Source organism: Nerophis ophidion, linkage group LG05 (genome assembly GCF_033978795.1).
Source record: "Nerophis ophidion isolate RoL-2023_Sa linkage group LG05, RoL_Noph_v1.0, whole genome shotgun sequence".
Lineage (NCBI taxonomy): Eukaryota > Metazoa > Chordata > Actinopteri > Syngnathiformes > Syngnathidae > Nerophis > Nerophis ophidion.
The window spans coordinates 61,386,117-61,402,358 of record NC_084615.1 but is presented as its reverse complement, the minus strand read 5'-3'; the positions used below and the strand labels follow the sequence as shown (position 1 = coordinate 61,402,358).

The window sequence follows — 16,242 nt, the reverse complement described above, 5'->3', positions numbered from 1 at the left end:
TACCTCCATCCATCCATTTTCTACCGCTTATTCCCTTTGGGGTCGCGGGGGTCACTGGTGACTATCTCAGCTACGATTGGGCGGAAGGCGGGGTACGCCCTGGACAAGTCGCCACCTCATCGCAGGACCTATATGGTACCTTTCCCCCAATAATGTAGTCGCAATCATTAGGTGGAAAAGGACCGAGTGGCCGTGCGCAACCCGAGGGTCCCTGGTTCAATCCCCACCTAGTACCAACCCTGTCACGTCTGGTGTGTCCTTGAGCAAGACACTTCACCCTTGCTCCTGATGGGTGCTGGTTAGCGCCTTGCATGGCAGCTCCCTCCATCAGTGTGTGAATGTGTGTGTGAATGGGTAAATGTGGAAGTAGTGTCAAAGTGCTTTGAGTACCTTGAAGGTAGAAAAGCGCTATACAAGTACAACCCATTTATCATTTATACTGCCATATTTAAAAAAATAAAAAGGGACCTTTTCGTACTTGAAAAAAATCACAGAAGATGTAGGAATTCCTCTTTCCCTTAATAAGCCACAATGTCCAAGTGCTGTGTTGCTACGTACCGTATTTTTCGGACTATAAGGCACACTTAAAATCCTTTCATTTTCTCCAAAATCGACAGTGCGCCTTATAACCCTGTGCGCCTAATGTACGTAATAATTTTGGTTGTGCTTACTGACCTCTGAGCTATTCATTTATTACATGGTGAAAGTGTGTCAAGTAGATGGCAGTCACGCATAAGAAATATGTTTAGACTGCAATATGACTCAAGTAAACAACACAAATGTTTTATATGTTCCATTAAAAACATAGACGATTACACACGCCGCTCAAAAATCTCTCAAAATGTTTTAGTACGACTTTGGTAAGCCATGAAGCCGCACCGCTTGATGGATTGTACTGTGCTTCAACATACAAGTATTATTATGGTGTGTGTGTATAAGGTATCTGGCGTTTTGCATCGCAATATTATGCAAAAGAGACTTTTCCTACCTCCTGGTACCTGCTGATCTGTATTTGGGATCGGCATAAGTCCTAAAAATGTGTGCGCATCCGCCATTGTAGTCCTTGCTGACACTGTAGTCGATAAGCTTTTTATTTTTCTCTATCTTCTTATGTGACATTCATCCTACGCCGTTGCCATTTTTAATATAAAGTAGTGTAAAGTTCTTACTTATATCTGTCAGTAAACTCGCCATGATAGCTCTAAAACATACCGGTATAGTGAGTTTACATTATTCACCCAAGGAACTTTAGTTATTAGAGAGTTCCGGTCGGACAGTTTTTCCTGCGTCGTTGTTTTACAAGTGAGCCACATATGAGGATATGCTGCTCTGTTTTTGATTTAAGTAAAGTTGGAATGTCATTAAAATAGTTAACTCCATCTTTTGACACTTCTTCCACTCCCGTCCTTGCACGCTACACCGCTACAACAAAGATGACGGAGAAAAGACGCGGTGAGCCACATAAATAAGACCGCCCACAAAACGGCGCATCCTGAAGCGACTGTCAGAAAGAGGCTTGAAGATGGTCTGTAAAACATAATCTATGCAACATTTTGACCAAAGAACCACCATTACATGTTATGTAGACCAGTGATTTAACAACAATTTTGAGCCGCGGCACACTTTTTACATTTTCAAAATCCTGCGGCACACCACCAACCAAAATGACACAAAATGTCAGACTAACACAGTATATAATACATATAGTTAATAATATAGTTTCTAAATGTATTTATACTAACCTAGTGTGAAACCTGGGCCTGTTTTGTACTTTACATAACAATAACATCCGGGTTTCTTTCTTTGACCCTACTTACGAAGCCTTTGACGCGCCCGACCATGGCTGCGGCTCCATCAGTGCAGACACCTGTGCAGTTTTTCCACGAAAACCCGCTTTTGTCAAAATATTCCGACGTGACCCGAAATATTTCCTCTCCCTGTTGATTTTTCTGGCAGTGCCTTGCAAAATAGGAAGTTTTCTTTAATGGCTTCTCCCTCTACAAAACGCACGTTGGCCAAGAGCTGACAATGTCCATTAATATCCGTTGACTCATCAATTTGCAAGGCACATTTCTACAGATGCGCATCTTTTCCAAAACAACCGTTTCGATGTCCGTAGACATGTCTTCAATACGTCTGGCAATTGTGTTATCTGAGAGAGGCACTTTAGCGATCTCTTTGGCCGCGTCAGGGCCGAGCATCTCATTTACAATGGCTTTTCAAGCTGGCAGTATTCATGTTTCTGCCACAGTGTGGGACTTTTTTGATTTACCTACGAGTTCAGCAACAAGGTAGCTTGCTTTGAGGGCTCTCTCGTTTTCCTATGTGGTTTTTCATAGAAAAGTTGCCTGTTTTTCTTGGTTTGTACGGAAGCGTACAAAATAATCCATCGGCTTGTTTTGAACAGAAGGGTGTTTCATTTGGAGATGGCGTTTAAGCTTGCTTGGCACCGTGGCGCTATTGGATAGCTTCTCACCACACACCCAAGCACTGCGGAGTCGGTGCTGTCGCATCCCCGGTGAAAGTAAATCCAAATGAAAGATAGCTTTCGCTGTATTACCTCGATCTCACCATCTTGTCTTTTTTATTTTGTCGACCACTCATACTGGGGCCTTCATCTGGGTCAGAATTTTGTCCAGAAACCCGGCCCAGCATTTACATTTTCCCTTCTCAAAAACTTCTCCATCACTGTCACCTGCTCGCCTCCTCTTGCTGCGCCCACACTGTCCCGTGTCACGCAGCTCGACTGTCTTTACAGGTATTTATCGCCCTCTGCTGCCACCTACTGAAATAGAAGAGTATTACATTATCTGCCGCACTTTATTACAGCCGGCAGATACTACATAATTTCCCACGGCACACCTGACGATCTCTCAAGGCACACTAGCGTGCCGAGGCACACTGGTTGAAAATCACTGATGTAGACCACAAGGAAGTGTTTTCAATTCAGAAAAAAAATTAAAAATATATGACCTCTTTTAATGCGCCTTTTGTATGAAAACAGACCTGCTCATCTGCAATATGCCTTATCATCCGGTGTGCCCTATGGTCCGGAGAATACGGTACATTAATTAGACTAGAGCAAGTCATTTTCAGTGGGTAGTAACTGTATACTATACTATAAAAAGCTGTACTATGACTACTCTTAAGTGCCCTCTTTACTGCATTGTCCATTGAGAAGATCTACTGTGACTGTGAGAGATACTGTTTTCTTCTCTGTGAGTGAAGTACAGCAGACAATTTCAACTCTTGCATCGCTGTTTCTGGCCTCCTTTTGTACGCTAATCCTCATCCTTTCTGTCACACTCACTTGTAAAGAAACCTTTTTCAGATGAATTCATTCGTTGCGTAAAAAAAAAAAAAAAAAAAGATTATGGTGTATGTTGCACGCTGTAATGACAATATCCAGCAAATGTGATGCGTGTTGGAGTAGTCCCGTGAGAGGGCTTTAACCCGTTTTGATGCTTGTTCCGTCACACAGTGGTACCAAGCCAAATGCAATTTTCAGGCTTTAAATGTGACATTAAGATTTTTACACCTTCGATTTTTGCTGCCAGACAGACTTGCATCGTTAGGTATGATGAGAGGTTGGAATTCCCTTCATGGCTGTAAATTAGCAGGTTCATTCCAATGGAAATCACTATCGGTCACAACAAGAAACGTAAGTTATTGCTATCATTCTTTCTTTAAGGGAGTGGATTCAGGAACTCTTATGGACATCTCATGCTGGTCAGTGTTTATTAGCCTGGTCACACACTGCTGTGGGATGACATCCCATTCTTCAACCAGGATATGTCGCAAGTCCGCTAACGTGGTTGTGTTGGTCACTTTGGCACTAACATCTAATATTCACTTTTCTCTGCAATAGTGATGAGCTCACCACATAGCTGAACATAATGTTCCTCCAAGCTCAAAGAAGAGTCATTAGCAACAGCAACACAAGATGGTGGCACTGTCAGAGCAGATTTGGCACATTTAATGGGCGCAGCAACCCACATACTCGGCGGCTCTGCTGCTCATCCCAAAAATATGTGTTCCTTTCAAACATGGCACCTTTTAAACATTATTAAACAGGCTTTCTAACGGATTAAGGCTTATTGGCAAGAAGCATTGCTGTGACAAAATATAAAAACAAAGTGTACGTTTGAACTAAATGCAGTTTACGAAATGTTTATTGCCTGTAAAGTACTCTTGATAGTGTTGTCTGTTCACATTGCTTATCAAATTGCTGGTTCATTCCGTCTATTTCACAAAGAGTGAAATGTCAACATGCCTGCAAAGCAGATAAGAAACTTGGCGGTGTTTCATGACAAACGGAGAGGATTGTGAGATCAGACTTGGGAAAGCGAGATTATTTGGTGCCTTTAAGCTGTCTGTGTGGGATGCTTGAACAAGCCTGAAGTTTTCTCCTGCCTTCTGCTTCGCCTTCCGCTTTATTCTATCCTCATGTCAGTCACACACGAATATATATGCTGTAATGTTTGCAGCCGCTGATGTTGAGCACACCATCTTATTGTCGTGTGTCTGATCTGCTTTAACTTTATTATTGATGCACATGTGATGTACAGTAAGTCGAGTTTGAGTGCTGCGTTATGCCTAAATTATGGCTAAATGAACACACTGTACACAGAACACATGAAAACATAAAAGAAATAAAAAGAGGATATACAAGAAATGAATGAAAGTAACAAAACGGAACACATCCTTACTTTTATCCCTGTGGTTGTCTCGCACAATGGAAGGGAGAAACGGGTAATAGGAAGAAGAAGTCTCAATAATGAGACCACTATGCTGCTCTTTGATTGATTGAAACTTGTATTAGTAAATTGCACAGTACAGTACATATTCCGTACAATTGAACACTAAATGGTAACACCCGAATAAGTTTTTCAACTTGTTTAAGTCGAGGTCCATGTAAATCAATTCATGGTACAAATATAAAAATATATATATACTATCAGCATAACACAGTCATCAGTTATCACTGTACATTTTACAGGATCAGATCAGACACACGTGCAATAATACTATGTTTACCAATAATGATGGTTGCGGCGTTCGAGCGACTTGATCTTATGTCCACTTTATGATCATTCTCTAATGTCAAATTTCACTTCACGGTTCACCTTACTTTTTTGATGTAGTGCCATCAGAAGAGTCTGCCTCACAATTTGGAGACATAATGAACAACAAAAGTGATGTCCATCCTCAGTCCTTTCTATCCTTACACTAGTTCTCTTTTTTTGTAGAGTATGAATTATTTACGGGAGTGCGTTGTAACACGAGGACCGCCTGTACAGTACCTACATTTTCATTGTAGCAGAATGTCTAACACACGTTATCTATCAATCAATCAATGTTTACTTATATAGCCCTAAATCACTAGTGTCTCAAAGGGCTGCACAAACCACAACACAAACCACTACGACATCATCGGTAGGCCCACATAAGGGCAAGGAAAACTTTCACCCAGTGGGACGTCGGTGACAATGAGGACTATGAGAACCTTGGAGAGGAGGAAAGCAATGGATGTCGAGCGGGTCTAACATGATACTGTGAAAGTTCAATCCTTAATGGATCCAACACAGCCGCGAGAGTCCAGTCCAAAGCGGATCCAACACAGCAGGGAGAGTCCCGTTCATAGCGGAGCCAGCAGGAAACCATCTCAAGCGGAGGCGGATCAGCAGCGCAGGGATGGTTATGTTCTCTACAGTTTTCAAGTCCTTCTCTTAATCAGTTTTTTTTTTTTTACATGTGAACACTTACCTAAATGTTACAGACCTCAAATGATCTGAATACAGTAATACATTAACTTAAGAGTTTAATTGGTTCTAAGTGACGTAGCTCGTAACTCGAAACACTTGTACCCCAAATCTACGTCGTCCATTGAAATGAATTGAAATGAATTGAAATCACTTGGATTGGTGCACAATTTTAACAAGTAACATACCTTTTAAAAAGAAAAAAAAAACACTTTTAGATTATAGTGCATGAATACATTTCTATAGAATGTACTACTAACTACTAGAGTAGTTTTATGAAGTAATGTATAATAATGAACAGCATGATTCATGCCTTAGTATGGTGTCGACTTGCAGCGATACATTTTGAACTGCTTCGCAGTATTGTTTTGGATAATATCTTTCTTTAATTCAATGAATATCATACACTTCTTTTTATCTGCACTGTTGCTTCCCTCATTTTGTTCCTTACTATTGCTGTAAAAACAAAGTTATGTTGATCGCTAGCTACAAGGTAATAGCGAGAAAGACCAGTTGTTTTGGTCAGATCTCATGCTGATGATTGCTACGTCAACGGGCGGCCGAGAGGCTCACAACTCAAATTTATTGATTGATACTTTTATTAGTAGATTGCACAGTTCAGCACATATTCTGTATAATTGACCACTAAATGGTAACACCCGGATAAGTTTTTCAACTTGTTTAATTCGGGGTCCACGTTAATCAATTCATGGTATCTATTCTCGTAACTTTAAGCATAACAATTATGTATACATTTGTCTACAAATTGGGGATACTTGTAAGTGGAGGTGTTACTGTAAGACAACATAGACACAAACATGTATTAGTATGTATATACAAAAAAATAATATCTTGAATTTGCTATCTTTGTACAGATACACTGTGTGGACAATGAGAGCATGTGGAATACTTGTTTGCTTATTCCCGTTCTTTTCTCCCATTCCTTCTTTGAGCTTGACAGTAACATCAGGAATTCTTTCAGTTTACACTTAAAACACTCGTTCAGTGCTGCAGCCTTTGTCATCCTCTGAAGTTGTTGCACATTGAGCCGGCTGCTCGACTTGTTTCCGTTTGACAGGATGTGAGTGAGACAGCTGCCTCCTTTCCTTTGGTAAACTTCTTAGATCTTTTGCACTCCAGCTTTACTCTGATAACTTTGGCACTTTGACTTCATTTTCAATCAGCAGCAATCATTATAGTCTTGTGTGGATTCTTTCCTCCAGTTGTCTGCTGCTGATTATTTCTCTCTTCCCGTGACAACCTCAGCACAACCCCTCCCTGACTACCATCCGTGCTGATCACTTGGTGATGCACTTTGTAGCCTGTTGCTGAACCACTATTCTTGTTTTGACCACTCAAGGTGTGCAATCACACTCTGCAATCTGTGTCTGTTCAAGTACACTTGACACCTAAAATGTGGATTTTTTAAAGTATGGTCAGCGCTCCAAATCATGCTGAATTATACACTATGTTGCCAAAAGTATTTGGCCACCTGCCTTGACTCACATATGAACTTGAAGTGCCATCCCATTCCTAACCCATAGGGTTCAATATAATGTTGGTTCACCTTTTGCAGCTATTACAGCTTCAACTCTTCTGGAAAGGCTGTCCACAAGGTTGCGGAGTGTTTCCTCCAAAAGTGCATTGGTGAGGTCACACACTGATGTTGGTCGAGAAGGCCTGGCTCTAAGTCTCCGTTGTAATTCATCCCAAAGGTGTTCTATCGGGTTCAGGTCAGGACTCTGTGCAGGCCAGTCAAGTTCATCCACACCAGACTCTGTCATCCATGTATTTATGGACCTTGCTTTGTGGACTGGTGCACAGTCATGTTGGAAGAGGAAGGGGCCCGCTCCAAACTGTTCCCACAAGGTTGGGAGCATGGAATTGTCCAAAATGTTTTGGTATCCTGGAGCCTTCAAAGTTCCTTACATTGGAACTAAGGGGCCATGCCCGACTCCTGAAAAACAACCCCACACCATAATTCCTCCTTCACCAAATTTTACACTCGGATAATGCAGTCCGAAATGTACCATTCTCCTGACAACCTCCAAACCCAGACTCGTCCATCAGATTGCCAGATGGAAAAGCGTGATTCATCACTCCAGAGAAGGCGTTTCCACTGCTCGAGAGTCCAGTAGCGACGTGCTTTACACCACTGCATCCGACGCTTTGCATTGGACTTGGTGATGTATGGCTTAGATTAAGCTCCTCAGCCATGGAAACCCATTTCATGAAGCTCTCTGCGTACTGTACGTGGGCTAATTGGAAGGTCACAAGAAGTTTGGAGCTCTGTAGCAACTGATTGTGCAGAAAGTCGGCGACCTTTTTGCACTATGCGCTTCAGCATCCGTTGACCCCTCTGTCGGTTTACATGGCCTACCACTTCGTGGCTGAGTTACTGTTGTTCCCAAACAACAGTTGAGCAGCGAGGAAATTTCACGACTGGATTTATTGCAGAGGTGGCATCCTATGAATATGTGTCGAGCTCTGCAACTCGTGACGTCACGCGCACATACTTCCGGTACAGGCAAGGCTTTTCTATTCGCGACCAAAAGTTGCAAACTTTATAGTCGATGTTCTCTACTAAATCCTTTCAGCAAAAATATGGCAATATCGCGAAATGATCAAGTATGACACATAGAATGGACCTGCTATCCCCGTTTAAATAAGAAAATCTCATTTCAGTAGGCCTTTAAAACACTTCTTTTTCTGTGTGTTGGCCTCTTGTCACATAGGTTTCTGTCTTTAAAAACACAGATTTTGGAAACTCCTGCCAGAGTGGAGATTTCAAAACAATTCCGGCTTCATTTTGCATGAAGAAGCACATTAAAATGTAAATTATTGAATGACAAGGCACTTCATATAATATTATACTCCAAACGTATTCCTGGTCACGTCATGCTCTGTCACTGATTTAGAATACGATGGCAACATTTCCTCCATCACCTCCGGTGGCTTTGGTGGACGTCATTACTACTTGCAGTGCAAACCAGAAGAACTTGAGTTTGTAGTTAAACGTTTGAAATGTTGTTTTTGAATTTATGTTTCAATGGTGTTACAATTTTTTAATAAACTTCAGGATATGAATAAAAAAGTGGACTGTTACAAAATCATGCTGATTATCAAAGATGAGTGATAGTCATAGCTCAATTAAAGCTTTTGTTATTCTGGAAAGTCATTGTCACTCAAGGTAATAGAATTTATATGATGCTGGGATACCCATGATTTCAGCCTTTCAAAGTTGTTCGTGGATGTCACAACCACTGGCTTGTTAGTGGCTGTAACATTAAGGGAGACCACACCGATTTGTACATTTTAGCCAACAGATCTTTTATTTACAACATGTATCAGTGATCAGTAATGTGAATTAACCAAGGAATGTATCAGTAAATGAGTGTTGTCCCAAAAGGGTGTTAGTGTGGTGCTAATCCCGGCCGTCGTTGCCGTGACCATACGGTCACCAAACGAATGTGCCTGTGGGACGAGAGAGAGAAAGAGAGAGAGCATGAGCGAGAGAGAGCATGCTGATGGGAGGCCTTTTATAGGCCGCCCAATCAGCAGCCCTCTGAGATGTTGCACGTCTTCACAGACCAGCTCCACCTGCGGGTCGGAGGACCAAAGTGCCCCAAACACTAACCGGCAGCAACCGACAGCTCCACCTGCGGGTCGGAGGACCAAAGTGCCCCAAACACTAACCGGCAGAGCCGGGCATGACATCCCCCCCCTTAAAAACAGAGACCCGTGTTAACTGGGTCTCTGAAGCACCATCAAAAAATAGAAAACCAAAACCTACAGTAGCCCCAGTAGCTATATTCTAGTCCCAATGACGCACCTCCCCTCCACCCCAGACCAACCAGAACCCAAACCATCCCAAACACCCTCCTTACCCTCCGACCTTCCCTGCACCCAGCAAATCCTGGTACCCGGACAGCGACCTTTAAGGGAAACAGAGAAAAACCGCAGGTTAGGAGTGAGTGGAGATGATTAGACCTCCTGGTCCAGAGCCCGAGAGAGCGCATCAGCCATTACATTTTCCACCCCGCGAATATGGCGGATCAACAGGTGGAATGGCTGCAGAAACAGTGCCCAGCGCAACAGGCGCTGGTTGGTGGACCCTTTGAAAGACTGTAGAAAAGTGAGAGGGTTGTGATCTGAGTAGACCACAATTGGATGGAGACCCCCTCCCACATAGACTTCAAAGTGTTGCAATGCCCAAATCAATGCTAATGCTTCCTTTTCAATCACTGAATAATTAAATTGGTATTTGTTGAATTTTTTTGAAAAATAGCAAACCGGTCTGGCTACTCCATCATCATCAGCCTGCAGGAGGACCGCACCTGCTCCCACCTGGCTTGCATCCACCTGCAGCTGGAATGGCAGATCCAGTTTGGGTGCAGCCAGGACCGGAGCTGATGTTAACAAAAGCTTTGCATTCTGGAAAGCCTGCTGACACTCCTCCGACCAAATGAATTTGGCGCCACCCTTCAACAAATTGGTCAGAGGAGATACAACAGTTGAAAAATTGCAGCAAAAATTGCGGTAGTACCCGATCATACCCAAAAAGCGCATAAGTTCTTTCTTCGTCGCCGGCACAGGGAAATTATCAATAGCTGCCACCTTTGCGTTAACGGGCCGCACCATCCCCTGGCCGACTACTTTACCCAAATAGACGACTGTGGCACGCGCAAACTCGCATTTCGCTAAATTTACTGTGAGGTTTGCTGCCACCAACCTCTGGAAAAGCGCTCGAATGCGAGCCAAATGTTCGTCCCAACTGTCTGAATGACAAACGGCGTCGTCCAAATAAACCGCGCACCCCTGCAGCCCCCCAACGACCCTATTCATGAGCCGTTGGAAGGTTGCAGGAGCATTCCGCAAACCGAAGCTCATTCGAGTATACGAGTACAAACCGGAAGAGGTAATGAATGCAGATATCTCCTGCGCTCTCTGCGTCAAAGGCACTTGATAGTAACCTTTCAATAAATCAAATTTGCTGACATAACGAGCACTCCCAACCTGATCCACACAGTCCTCGATACGTGGCAATGGAAAAGAATCTGGTCTAGTCACAGCATTTACTTTCCTATAATCCGTACAGAATCTATAGGTGTTATCTGACTTTTTCACCAGTAGACATGGCGATGCCCAACTGGAGTAAGATGGCTTGGCGAGACCATGATCAAGCAGATACTGCACACTGTCCTCCATACTCTTCTGTTTATCGGGAGCCACTCGATAAAATCTTTGTCGTATTGGGCGGGCCCCCTGTGTGTCAATGTCATGTTCAATTAGTGTGGTACAGGTTGGAGTGTCGGAAAACAAAGGCAAAAACTCAAAAATCAAATCCGACAACTGTTTACGCTGTACCTCACTTAAATGACCGAGGAGACTATCTAGCTCCTTTAACTGCTGAGTATTATCTAAGCGCCCGTGTAACACTGAATCATCAGGTGCGCGCACGTCATCCCAAGCTGCCACCTCCGGCCAGTTGAGCGGTTCCCCAACCCCAACGGCTAGACCCACTGGACTCGCAGCAATCCCACCCGCCTTGTCGGAACCTGCAGAGTGGTAAGGCTTGAGTAAATTCACATGACACAGTTGCTGTGATCGTTTACGATCAGGAGTTGACAGTAAATAATTGAGATCTGACACTTGGCTCATAACCGTAAATGGACCAGAGTATTTTGCTGTAAATGGTGACCCCGGAATGGGCAGCAAAGCTAAAACTTGATCACCTGGATTGAAAACTCTGATCTTCGCTTTACGGTCATAACGCAGCTTCATTTTCACCTGAGCTTTAGTCAAATGCTCGGTTGCTTCTTTCCATGCAAGCAACAGCCTCCGACGAAAACCATCTACATACTCAGTGAAACTGACGGGAGTGTTCTGCAGATCCAGATTGGCATTTAAAACAGACAGTGAGGTCCGGACTTTGTGGCCAAAGACTAGGTCATTTGGACTAAAACCAGTGCTTTCTTGAACTACACCACGCGCAGACAACAAGAGCCATGGCAACGCCTCCTCCCAATCTCTCCGCATCTCAACACAGTAAGCGCGCAAGAGAGACTTCAACGTGGCATGCCAGCGCTCCAATGCCCCCTGACTCTGTGCGTGATACGCGCTGCTCAAATTGTGCTTCACCTGCATCGACTTCAACGCTGCAGCAAATGTTCTGGAGGTAAAGTTAGACCCTCTGTCGCTCTGAATTACCTTTGGAATGCCAAAGACAGAAATGAATTTAGACAAACATTTCAATATTGACCTTGTGGTAATTGTTCTCAAGGCATACGCTGCTGGATACCGAGTGGCCTGGCACATGATGGTAAAGAGGTACACACAACCAGATTTCGAAGGGGGTAGTGGACCTACACAATCAATAATGAGATGCTCAAATGGTGTGCCAACAGACGGAATAGGTTGAAGTGGTGCAGGTTTAATGGGAGTACTCTGTTTCGCAACCTGGCAAACATGACATGCTTTGACAAATCTAGATACATGGCGTTTCATCCGTGGCCAGTAAAAATGTTCCAAAAGACGTCGGTAGGTTTTCTTAACTCCAAAATGCCCAGACTCTGCTCCATGGGCTGTTCTCAAAATCAAATCACGGTATTTGTCAGGTACCATCACTTGAATCACCTGACCTGCCACTTCAGGATCAACACCTGGCAACCACGTATGCAGCAAAACGCCATTCTGAATGAAGTAACCCATCGTTGGATTAGTAGAAGCTAAGGCAAAATATTTCTCAAAGCTCTGATCATTCTTTTGTGCCTCAATTAAATCTTGACATGACAGAGGTTCGGGCAGCTCAGGAACAAAAATAGGCACAGATTTGGACACATCCGACGATTGCGCCTGCGTGCGAGACATTGCCCTAGTCACAGCACAAGCAGTAAACACTTCTGGGAATTCTTGACAACACGCGTCTGGCTCCTCTACAGATAGCGGTACAGGTGTAACAACTGGAGGTGGAGAAACTAAACACCCACCCAAATTGTTCCCCAGAATTACATGGATATCCTGCATAGGCAGAGACGGTCTCACAGCAATAGTCACCTCCCCATTCACAAATCCTGAACACAAGTGAATTTTGTGCAACGGTACAGAAAATGACTGCATGCCTATTCCTCTAATCAAAATACATTTCTCAGTGTCAGATGCTGAGGAAAATGGCAAAACTGCTCCAGAAATGAAACTCTCAGATGCCCCAGTGTCTCTTAAGATTTTAACTGGAACTTTTTGTGTCTCTCCAACCAATGACACCCAGCCATCACTAATGAATGGAGCGAAATCAGACGCAGCTGACTCTACTGATTTCGTCTGCTCGTCTGACACAGATGCACCATCTTCAATCACTTGCTCACAATGAACTTCCAAACGAGGTAACGGTGTTAGATCAGAGACGCCAAAATCAACTGGATGCACAACAGAAACACACCCAGCTACCTTGGCATTAGATTTACGGCCTTTCAACAGCGGGCAGTCCTTTTTCCAATGTCCCTCCTGCAAACAGTAATGACATTTATTCGTCGGGCTTGGGCGAGATTTGCTACTTCCATTATCAAATTTAGGAACATTACTGGAATTGCCATAATTGGATCGATTTGAACTACGACCATAACGAGGAGGAGAACGTTGTGGAGGAGAACGAGCAGGATCATAACGTTGGTGGCTATTATACCGTGGAGGACTGCTGTAAGGCTTACGTTTATGAGTCAACACAAAGGTATCAGCAAGCGAGGCTGCCTCCTCCACTGACTTTGCCTTTTGCTCATTAATGTAGGTTGCAATTCGATCTGGTACAATGTTCTTAAACTGCTCCAAAATCAACAAATCACGCAAATTTTCGTAAGTTGAGACAGACTCTGAAGTGAGCCACCGGTTAAAATAAGTACTCAACTCTCTTGCCACTTCAGCATGGGTCTGATTAGCACGTTTACGCCAGTTTCTGAAACGTTGTCTGTAAGCTTCTGGATTCAGTTCATAACATTTCAAAACCGCTTTTTTCACCTCAGCATACTTGTGCCTATCAACAGGTGTTAATGCCAAGTATGCCTCCCGTGCGCGTCCTACTAGTACAGTTTGCAAAAGCACCGTTCTATCCTCTTCACTCCACTTTTTGTCAGAGGCCATCTGTTCAAACAGTGAGAAAAACACGTCTGGGTCACGTTCGTCAAACTTTGGAACATACTTTACCATGCTATCCATACTTGACCCGGACAGATTTCCACTAATCTTACCTTCTGACATTAGTTTCAAACGATCCTGTTCAATTTTAATTTTCTCAAGCTGTACTGTAAGGTCCATTTCACCTTTTTTCAAATCCATTTCTTTTTCAAATTTGAGTCTCTCCATATCTGCTTTCTGTTGCAATTCTCGTTCTAATTTGATTTTTTCCAGTTCAAAAAGACGTTCTTTCTCCTTAGCCTGTTGCGCCCACTCAAATTCAAGTGCCTTCATCTCTCTTTGTTGCTCAAAAGTCAGTATGCCTACCCTCTCTGACTGCATAGGCTCTGACATACCCTTCACATGAGCGTCACCACCTTTTCCTGAAGGCAAAATGCTCTGCTCACACAAAAACTCGTGAATGGAGTCACGCAAGGGTCCCTTCTGACCAGTTCTAATGGCTGATGACAATTCCATGCCATACTTTTCTGCCAATTGCAACAACTGTTCCTTATTAAGGGCAAACAATTTCTCAGATGGTGCTTCCACAAAAGCCTCCATCCTGCTCAACCCAACCAAAAACTAGCTCTAATTACGCTAGGCTCTCTCTCTCCAACCAATCTAACCAGGTCTCTAAAACATTACAGTTATGTTAACACAGCAAACTAACCTCGGAGCATCCCCCTAAACATTTTCCCCCCACTAGACTAATCTATTTTCACACAGAGCCCGAGGACGAGGATCATTTACTCACCAATACCTGTGGAGACGTACCATCCCGACAAAGCCGATTCAGCCGTTTCTCCAAGGCGGTGCCCTCGCCCAGGCTCTGTGACAGCAGGAACCTAGAACCCGTACTAGATGGGGATAAAGGCGACAGCTCCTAAGAGGCTGAATGCAATGCTACAAACTGCAATGAAACTAAACCAAGATGGCTGGAACAAACAATTCAGTGTCTACCTACACTTGCACGGTCAAACAAAGCCTCAAAAGTACAAATCAGTAGATCCCCCAATTAACTAACTGATAACAGGCCCCAACTGACTATCAGCAGTACACAATTAGTAACTCAGCTCTACTCACCTTCCTACGCTCCAAAAGCCAGTAGAAGGAATACTCAATACAAAGAGCTCTACGCACCTTCCTACGCTGCCATAGCCAGTAGAAGGAATTACCATAGCCTAAAGTTACTACCAAAGATCGGACGAGCCCCCATATGTCACAACCACTGGCTTGTTAGTGGCTGTAACATTAAGGGAGACCACACCGATTTGTACATTTTAGCCAACAGATCTTTTATTTACAACATGTATCAGTGATCAGTAATGTGAATTAACCAAGGAATGTATCAGTAAATGAGTGTTGTCCCAAAAGGGTGTTAGTGTGGTGCTAATCCCGGCCGTCGTTGCCGTGACCATACGGTCACCAAACGAATGTGCCTGTGGGACGAGAGAGAGAAAGAGAGAGAGCATGAGCGAGAGAGAGCATGCTGATGGGAGGCCTTTTATAGGCCGCCCAATCAGCAGCCCTCTGAGATGTTGCACGTCTTCACAGACCAGCTCCACCTGCGGGTCGGAGGACCAAAGTGCCCCAAACACTAACCGGCAGCAACCGACAGCTCCACCTGCGGGTCGGAGGACCAAAGTGCCCCAAACACTAACCGGCAGAGCCGGGCATGACAGTGGACAACCAATTTTTGACCTTGGTATTTGTCAAATCCTAGTTACGGCCCTACTTGGGGCCTGATTTACTAAGATACAAATACAACACAGTGTGTTCAAGTGATAAAATAACATGTACCATGAGTGGCCGTGTTGTGTTTGGTCTACAAACAGTGCGTTTGCAATTGAAAAGTGGTGCAGACCTCTTTATTTAAATAAGGATTTTGTGTGCAAGACGGGCCTTTTTGTTTTGGGTCATGAGAGACATATATATTTTTTTAAATCTTATCTTCTGTAGACTCAAGATTCAAGATTGTGTATTGTCATATGCACAGTTGAACAGACAGTTTGCTATACAATGAAAATCTTACTTTGCTAGTCCACCCTTCAACAAGTCACACGGTACTTAGTTAAAATAAAAACAAAAAATGTACAGTTTAGCAGTTTAAGTACAAGTGAGCTAAAAAACCCCAAACTACAATAAAATAAGGTGTATGAAAAAAATGTTATAAGGTACAGTGAGTAACATTATTGCACATTCTGATTCACAATTACTTACTTAGGCCGTTAAATTCCCTAAGGAACATAGGCCATTGATAAAACTCCATCCCTTCGGCCTTGTGCCCTCCGCTCCAGTTGTTGCCATGAAAGCC

At 43.5% G+C, this 16,242-nt stretch overlaps 2 protein-coding genes across 4 annotated transcripts in view; one reads left to right on the top strand and one right to left on the bottom strand.

Moving 5' to 3' along the window:
* gpc3 (glypican 3) overlaps window positions 1-16,242 on the top strand; it is a 375,529-nt gene that overhangs the window by 131,228 nt on the left and 228,059 nt on the right. The gene's annotated exons all lie outside the window — the stretch shown is intronic.
* Window positions 9,068-14,479, bottom strand: LOC133553459 (uncharacterized). Its single transcript, XM_061901681.1, has 2 exons — window positions 9,650-14,479; window positions 9,068-9,236 (listed from the first exon to the last, which is right to left on the bottom strand). The coding sequence occupies exon 1, from the start codon at window positions 14,403-14,405 to the stop codon at window positions 9,747-9,749; it is 4,659 nt and encodes a 1,552-aa protein (XP_061757665.1). The 5' UTR covers window positions 14,406-14,479; the 3' UTR covers window positions 9,068-9,236; window positions 9,650-9,746.

Coding starts and splice junctions, on each gene's coding strand:
- LOC133553459 (XM_061901681.1), bottom strand. CDS start 14,405: ATGGAATTGTCATCAGCCATTAGAACTGGTCAGAAGGGACCCTTGCGT.